Here is a 9,007-nt window from a genome sequence, read left to right on the forward strand (position 1 = left end):
AAAATCACAAGATTTCTGCGCTGCTTTTATTACCTTAGTGGGTACTTTAACATCTTTTGGGAGGATAGAGAGGTCTTTATAGTAGTCTTTGTAATTGTCATCCAGCTGCTCAACACTTATGGACATTGCCTCATCAAGGGCTTCGTAATCATACGAGGAAGATTTTCTTATTCTTTTAAACTGCTTGTTCTGCAGCTGCCTGAGATAGTACTCCCAGCGGCTGGGGAAGTCTCGCAGTAACGCGCCTATCAAGGATATCACAAGAGGAGAACCTGAAGGAAAAGATGAAATCAAATTCAGAGGTCACCAAGGAACACAATCCAACAGTTGATGGTCACACGACTGAAACAGGTAATATTCCCAGTTCGCTGATTAAGTTCGTCAGGTGTGGAGCAAAGACATAAAATACACACTCCATGTAGACATTTGCAAACTCACCAAATGTAAACTGTGTAATTGTGTGTGTAAATTGTGTAATTGTGGCGCAGAGAGACAATATAATGAAGAAAACTACCCAAAATTCAACATGAGACTTCTGCTAAGCTTAAAAACCAACCCCAAAATATTTAACAAGCACTAGTATTTTACTTAACTTACACAGTATTAAAGGATATCACCCTCTCTATTTTTAAGTCAAAATATAGAAGAAAAAACCTGACATTCAGTGGTAAATTGTATGATAAAAAGCAACTAGAATACCTTTGCATTCTCTTACAAGAGAGTTAGCTTGTTCTGGAAGTTCTGATATTTTCATATTCACAAATAAGGATAAAATCTCCAGTCCTTTTTCATGTGCTAGCCCACTTTCCACATGAACCTCGTATTTATTGCCTAGAAACAGAAACATGGAAAACATTTTGACAGATGCAAAAAACTGTATGGAAATTCAAAGTATTTTCCAAGTAAAATCTGGAGCAAAGGTTCATGGTTTTTTTATAGGACTAAAAAGAGTATACATTCCACTTATCAGAATAAGCTTGCATTAGAGATACATACACAATAAAAAACAGACTATAAGCTAATAATTACAAATGCATTACAGGCAGTCACTAGTGAATAGTGTAGAGATAATCAGTTTAACAGCATCAGTGTCACAGAGGTTAATTTATTCTGTTTAGAATTACTGTACTCATCAATGCAAACATGTAACTTTTGGGATAACATACAACACTTATTTCACAAAGAGCATAACATGTTACAAAGGAGAATTCCAGAACCTTGCCGCTTGTGCACAGATTAATAGACAGATTCTATTAGATTCTTTTGAAAGCTCACATGAACAAACTGCAGACACAGACACATAAAATCTTTGATGCAGGAGAGAAAACTGTTCCTTACCAGCCACAGCATCTGTTACACTCCTGTCCCTGCTCGTGATGAGTACCTGACACTGATTATCAAATGCTTTTAATACCCAGGAATCCCAAATGTCATCCAGGACCAAAAGAGACCTAGTGCAAGAAGAAATACTTCAGATCAGCTATTAATGCTAAAATAAAGTACTGCATTTTAATAGAGAAAAGCATTTTCAGAATTTACAATGTATCACTGCATTTTTTTTTATATTAGTATGTAGAATATCTTAATAGTATGTCCAGAGAAGGGTAACAAAGAGGGTAAAGAGTCTAGAAAGTGTCCTAAGAGGCATGGCTGAGGGAGATGGAGTTGTTTAGCCTGGAGGAAAGAAGGCTCAGGGGGAACCTGATCAGTCTTTATGACCTGAAAAGAGGTTGTAGTCTGGTGGGAGTTGGTCTCTTTGTCATGTCTCAGGTTGGAAGGATGAAAGGGAATGGCCTTGAATTGCACCAGGGCAGTTCAGATTAGATATTAGAAAAAATAACTTTCCCTGAAAGAGTGATTAAGCACTGTAATAAATTGCCAAAGGTGGTGGTGGAGTCAATGTCTCTGGAAGCATTTAAGTGTCTGGATGCGGCACTTAGGGGACAGGGTTGAGGGGTGATTATGGTGGTGCTGGGTTGATGGTTGGACTTGATGATCTTGAAGATCTCTTCCAGCCTTGGTGATTCTGTGATTAATTGCTGTGCAAGAAGCTGAATGCAGTTATTTCAAAAAGGTATTTACCATTTATTATTTCACAGCTACAACTGAAGTGTAAACAACATTTTGAGAAACACTTCCATTAGTAGACAACAGAAAAACCAGAAATATTTACTGGATTTAAGTTACTAGGTATCATAAATGAAGAAAAGAGTTGTATAAAACTAGATAACTCTGATACAAGCTAGTGATAAGCTTTGTGGGAAAGCATTTAAGTTTCCTTTTGACTCAAGAAGTTTGACTCATTCTGGTTTTGTATCTTTGGAAAGCTATATGAGACTAATCCTCTTCTAAAGCAATTGTCTTCAATGGCAAGGTTCCTCTTACCTAAATGTAAGAAGAATGTCTACCTATGTAGACATTTCCTAATGCCTACATATTCCAATCCTATGGCCAGCCACATTTTTAGGTTCCTACACGGATTCTCAACAGAATAATGTACCTACACGTGCCTATATATGACAGAGAAGTTACTGAAAACTGTTTTTAAAAGACTGGGTTTAAGAGAGCAAGAAGTCAAAAGACTAGCTGGCAAGTAGATGTATGAAGAGAAATAACAGTTATTTGTATTCAGTGAGTTTTAGTTACTGACATCTACTCCTACAAAATGTTTACATTTACTAAGCTTTTTTTTAAGGGGTGGAATTTCCACTGCACTAGTTACTGGTTAAGTTGTCCAATTCTCACTGAAGCATGACTAAACTTCTGCATTTTTGTTCAGCTCTGTGGCATTTATGCCATCAGAGCCTATAAATAAGGATTTGATCCTCCTTAAAGAAGAGCATACACATCAGACCACATTCTCAAAGATATATTTAAGTCTTGGATATGCCTATCTTATTTTTATACAACTCTTCTATTAATAACCTTTTGATAAATCAGAGAGTTCACAAGAATGCTATCATAGCCATAAAGGACTTATTTTGTGGCACTTTCACAATTGAAAATATGACAGGTGGCATAAATCACAGCCTGATTTTATACTTTTTATTAATCTGAGCACTTCAAAGTCCTCCCATTCATTAGGCACCAGTGATTTTTCTCCTCCAGTCACATCAACAAATCGTAAATTCTAATTAGGATTTTTAATAAAACCCTTAAAACACAGAAAAACTAAAACAAACAAAAACACACCCCAAAGCAACAAACAAAACCCTGTGATAACAATCACAGGAGATTACATTCTCGAATTTGTTATTTCAAAGTATACCATAGTTTCAATTTTTCATTTGACTAATAATTTAATCCCAAGAAACACACAGGCTTCAAAATCTGAATCCTTTGTCTACTACTTTATTCCCAAGAGATGTACTGGGTTGGCTGTCTGAATCCAGATATAGCTCAAGTGACTTCTTGTCACCAAAGAGAATTTCAGAGCAGAAACAGCTCCTTCCCAAGCTGCAGTGAAGCTTTGTTTCCCATACACTTGCACCCTCTGTGAACCTTCCTCCCAGGCACATTTCCCCTCTATTATTTCCTCCTATGCCCATTTCTCTATTGAAAAGTTTTGATTTCTTTTGTTTGCTAATAAACATGAAGTAACAGTGGAAATGTGTCAGTGGAGACAACAACTTCACATCCTTCAAGGGATGTGCACCTTCAATGGATAGATTTCTTTTGCAGGACCTGTCAATGTTGTCCACATCTTTTCCTCACAAGAAGGACTTTTCTCGCCCTGTACAGAAATGCCAGTATCCTACACTGTTATCTACAAGGACCACAAGGCTGGAGTATTATTCCTAAGACAACTCACTGACAAGCAAGCTTATTTAGTTTAGTACAGATTTTCCCAGAGAATAATGAAATCCTCAGCAAATAACAAAAACTCTTTTGCTCAAAGGTGAACAAAATCTGTGCAATGACTGAGAAAGACACTGGTTTCTCAGCAATAATTGGTCACATCATAAAAACCTGGTTTAATTTTGGTACCTCTAGACTAAACTTTTTAAAGTTCTGGAAAGGAAGAATTTTCTGCAGTGCTACACATCCTTTTTTCTGCTGTATGATCCTCACAGGTCAGTAAAGCAGTCTACACATACAATGAGAACACTGAAAGTTAAAGAAATCCTTATTTCCAAATGTTTGTTTGTCAATCTTTTACTATCCAATCCCATCTTTCATTACTTCACTATTTGCTTTTTCAAGCAAATATGACTCCTGCACAGCTGGTTAACATATTTTGTTGCTAGAAATCATATTAGCGTAAGTTAGGAAGTTGGATAAAAAAACAAAATATACACCCCAGACACATGTAACCACAACACAGACACCTCAGATGATTAGACCAAAGTTACTCCGCAAAGTTTTATCAGTTAAAAGAATAGTATTTGATTTTACTGACATCACCTGGGGTATTTGCGTAGCATGAGCAAACGAAGACGATCTTTAGCCTCCTCAATGTTAAGTGGTGGCCTTTGTGAAAGAGTGGAGTCCTGTTCCAATCTACTACAGAGATTCTGAAGTTTTATGAGGAGCCCTGCTTTGTCCTGTTTCCCAACAGAGATCCAGTGAACTCCTCCTGGAAAGTAATCTAACAAGAAAAGCAATATTAATACGCTATACATTTTAAATAATTATAAATATTTATTAGCAACTTACAGCAGTAAGTCAGCATTAACTAAAACACAAACCTGTAAAGTCTGTTGCAAGCCATCCTTGCAACTCTACTGTTAAAACCAAATGGTGGTTCTACAAGACCACGCCTGTTTATTTTTAAAGGAACAGACTCTATAGGGCAAGTACCCACAGAAATTTCACACCATCACTGATGCTGTTGTCCCTCCTCTCTACACATCTTCCTTCCTGTCCCTCCACAGCCCCTTCTGCATGCGTCTTTCTGCTAATCTGACCTACCATTTACATTTTTAACTGTGTAGTACTGCAGGAATTCAGAGTCTGGGGTGAAAAAATAATTCTGAAAAGTGATCAAGAAGATATCTAGAAGAGTCACCTGTAGCAGAGGATGCTATAGTATCTATCTCTACATCTTTTTTTACTTTAGTGCCAAGTCCTACTTTCTTCTCCTAGTGTCCTATGCTAGGAAAAAAAAAAACCATAGAAAAAAATCCCATTAAACATTTGCATCTATGATCTACTTTAAGCTAAGGCAATACTAATCACCCAAAAATGCCTCCCACTGTTAAAATATATGCAAAAGTTAGAGCAAGATTTTTTTAATTTCACATTGCAAGGAGAGGAGTCTGAGGACCTTATAAGCAATGCCCAAAAGGAATGTAACTAGATATATTATTTTGCACTAACAGAAATAACAATTTCAAGTTAATTACGCATGCATCTACACTCATAAACTAAAGCAGATTCTAAGGTCAAAAGCTATTCAAAAACTTTTTCCACAAAGTAATAGAATACTTATTGGTCCTAGACCACTAAACGGTAATGAAAGTTGTATGTTGCAAGCAAGTATTTCAGAATCACCTAAGAACTTTAGAAACCCAAATCACTTTTAAGGTGACATATGAAATTGTACCATACACGTTCAATGTGCGTATACCTATAGTGATTTTTATAAAAATACAGATGTTTTTCTGAAAGTACCTTCCAAGAGCTGAGGATCCCTTAAAGCTTCTGCTGTTAAAACAGTCTTCCCACAGCCTGCCATTCCATAAACTGTGACCCAACCTGGATCACTTCCCAAGCAGTACAGTTTCTTCTTAATAGCATCTACCAGTTTTGGTCGAGTGACAAACACCATTGGTCTCTGTGGTACGCCCCCTTCGCAGAGGATGGTCTTCACTAAAGTTAAGAACAAGAAACATCAAAATAAAACATGAGTTCTAAATGTGATGCCTCTTCAAACCCAAGCAAACAACTCTTTACCCAAAATGACTAGTGGGCTCCCTCCCCACCTCATGTCCAAAAAAATGTCCTAAAAACTGCTGGACTCAAAATACCAAATACTGAAAAAATACTGCTTTTTAGAAATAAATTACTTAGCATATAACTAGCCTCCTATCTAAAACAGCGCTCAAATTAATAACTGCACAAGAAAAGTTTGTTATGTTAATCCCTAGAAGTGAAAAGAGAATTAACATCTCCCATGGAAACTGTTGCAAACACAGGAGCTCAACATTACTGTACCTAACAATCAAGTCACTTTCTCAGCCAGAAGTCACCACACCATGGATGCAGCAGAAAAGAAAGGAGGCTGTGTAAGGCCTTTTCTTGGCAGTTCACAGCACAGCACTGGAATCCAAGAAAGACTTCCATTGATTTAAGCTGAGATAACATGACTTGAAAGAGGTAAAGCAGAACAAGAAAGGAAATGTCCACTTCATCTGTCCACTTGGTGGCCATATGGAGTAACATAACCAATAAACTTAGATTATCTAAGATAAACTTGAACTCCACATGCCTTTGACACTTATTAAATGTAGAGTCCCAGTAAATATGGCAGTTAGAAGGTTCTGCCCATAAGAAACTACAAATTTATTTCATGTCGGTCAGAGATGATACTGATGAAAATGCAGGTAAAAGTTATGGCAGTTATATAGGGTAACTAAAAGATCTGGTGGAAAGAATTAAGTAGCCCAGTAATTAGATGAACTAATCAATGATCAACTAGAACAATGTAGGTTGAGAGATTCCAGATTACTCTTCAAGATAAATATCAGAATCTTGGAGTTTTTCTTTAATACATACAAATGAGAATCTTCCTTTCACTTACAACAAAAATGTTACAAATTAGAGAAAACCGTGAGAGTAACAGGTCTCCTGTCTTTTAAAATAAGCATTATTTAGTATTAATATTTTCAAGATGACCTATAAAAGTTGTAAGTGTTGTAACTCTCCTGCCATATTAAGAAGGTGAAATAGAGACATATTTACTACACTACTAAAACAAACAAATGCACCAACTGCTCCTTTTTCATTGGAATAGGTATTACACATATTCACTTTCTAAGGGATAAAAAAGACCACTTGTGTTCACAACCAAGCCTAGGGATTGCTGTAGTTACACTGACCGTAGGAAGTCATTCCATCCATTGAACTCTTCCTGTTACCAGAGGAGACGGCAGGGATGCCGTCCTGAAGAAGCGCAGCAAGATCTCTGTACCCCTCATGGAGCAGTGCATTATAAAAGGATCTATAGGAATTATTATCCTTTGTAAGAATAATGTTGATTAGCATAGATGCTCGCTCCTTCCGTGTATTCTAGAAAAAAAAAATTAGAAGAGGCATTATACAAAACTAAGAAACCTCAGAAATCATTTAATCACTCTGTAAATTATAGACTGTTTATAGTTACAGAAATAGCCTTTAACTTACCAAGCCCTTAGCCTTATTAAGAGCAACAAAAACTAGTGTGCTAGGTATACACTTCAGAATTTGACAAATCCAGGAATTAGATAGTCAGAAATTACAGTTTTTAAAAAGGATGGTAAAATATGTGAGTAGACTAAGAAGAGAAAGAGCAGTGAGAGATAATTCTACCTGTTGCTTCACTCTCTCCTCCTCCTGTAATGTTAGTACTTCATCAGAAATCATACGATCCATAATATAAGAAGTCTTGATGTCATTTTCCAGCGCTTCACGATTCATAAGCAAATAGTTTCTACTCTTGACATCCATATTTCTTCAGTGTGAAAAAGAGCAGGGGATGGGGGGAAGTCAAGTCAGACCAGGAACATAACTTACAAGCATGAGGCAAGAAGTTTTAAAACAGTTTATAAACTTTGGTGTTGAAATCAAAAAGAGCACCAAAGCACCTGCTAATTCTGAAAATACAAATTCTTTCCCCCACTGCTATGAATTTATGTTTATAAACACCTTCAGAACTACAAAACCAAAGACTACGAGATTCTCATATATTAGCAACTTGTTAAACATCTCTATTAAAAGGTCTTCTACCCACTCATTACATTCCTCAATTTTTTTTTTTTTAGTCCTTGGATCATGCGATTGGGACAACAGCATGAGAAAGAGGACTGGTCTCATTGCACGGGATAAACGCATAAACTTCTCCAAGTTCAAGACTCCATACAAGGGCACTTGGATCTTGACAGATGATGGAAGAGGAAGCACCCAACACTGCCACTGACTTTATCAGCATTTGGACACGCAACTTTAAACTTGCACTCTTCCTCCGTATCATCAAAACCCAAATGTCTGAAGAAAACAGAAGGTGAAAACTATTGACTACTGCATAAAGGTTTCCCCAGAACTGATCAGCGACTCTGAGAGTCCCAAAGGATCAAAACGCTCTCTCCGATCACACTCCTTTCCAGGAAAGCTCCATAAGCAAGTCCAAACTCCTCCACAGAACAACTCTGCAGGTGCCTGCAGAAGCGCTCACCCCTTCCGGCACTCTCTCATCCACGAGCTGGGTGGATGCAGAACAGCTGCCTTTGAATAAGCTCACGATAGAGTACCTCTTCCGCCATGCTGACAATTTCCTATTTTCACTGAAAATTACGTACTTGGGAAAGCCTTCCACCCTACCGCGGAGGAAAGGGGACGCTGAAGCTCCCCGGTCGAAAAACGGATAACAATAATAATACTGCCACACGCGAAGCACGTACAAAAGAAATCGCTCCACAAACACCCAAAACAAAGCGTTAATTCACACCGTGCCGCTGATGCCAGCCGCGACCGAAACAGCAACCGAGGCGCTCAGACCGCCCGTCCGCCCGCCCGCCGCCGCTGACCCGTCCGCCGCCCCGGCGGAGCCCCTCGCCGTGCGGTCCGGTCCGGTCCGTGCCTGCGTGTCCGCCACGCCACTTACCTGGCGAGCAGCGCGGAGCCCCAGCAGCCGCCGGCCCCGAGCCCCTGCCCAGCCCCGAGGAGCAGCCGCTGCCCCGCGGCTCCCGGGAAGGCGGCGCCGGCAGCGCTTCCTCCTTCCGGGCCTGGGCGAGGAAGGCCGGCCCGGCCCGCTCGCCGCTCGCCGCCGAACAAAGCCCCGCGCTGCCTCCCGCGCCGGCGCGGAGCCGCC

The 9,007-nt window shown here is 39.1% G+C and overlaps 1 protein-coding gene across 4 annotated transcripts in view; it reads right to left on the minus strand.

Moving 5' to 3' along the window:
- The window catches only part of APAF1 (apoptotic peptidase activating factor 1), a 32,740-nt gene extending 23,806 nt beyond the window's left edge, over nucleotides 1-8,934 (minus strand). For all 4 annotated transcript variants that reach the window (XM_063396254.1, XM_063396253.1, XM_063396255.1 and 1 more), the window contains exons 1-8: nucleotides 8,801-8,934; nucleotides 7,510-7,651; nucleotides 7,041-7,230; nucleotides 5,614-5,811; nucleotides 4,405-4,588; nucleotides 1,339-1,451; nucleotides 700-831; nucleotides 34-272 (exon numbers count right to left, since the gene is read on the minus strand). In XM_063396254.1, coding sequence (XP_063252324.1) covers nucleotides 34-272; nucleotides 700-831; nucleotides 1,339-1,451; nucleotides 4,405-4,588; nucleotides 5,614-5,811; nucleotides 7,041-7,230; nucleotides 7,510-7,647 — 1,194 coding nt within the window. In that variant the 5' untranslated portion in view covers nucleotides 7,648-7,651; nucleotides 8,801-8,934. The remainder of the gene's footprint in view (nucleotides 1-33; nucleotides 273-699; nucleotides 832-1,338; nucleotides 1,452-4,404; nucleotides 4,589-5,613; nucleotides 5,812-7,040; nucleotides 7,231-7,509; nucleotides 7,652-8,800) is intronic.
- Nucleotides 8,935-9,007: the final 73 nt, after the last annotated feature.

Source organism: Prinia subflava, chromosome 4 (assembly GCF_021018805.1).
Source record: "Prinia subflava isolate CZ2003 ecotype Zambia chromosome 4, Cam_Psub_1.2, whole genome shotgun sequence".
NCBI lineage: Eukaryota > Metazoa > Chordata > Aves > Passeriformes > Cisticolidae > Prinia > Prinia subflava.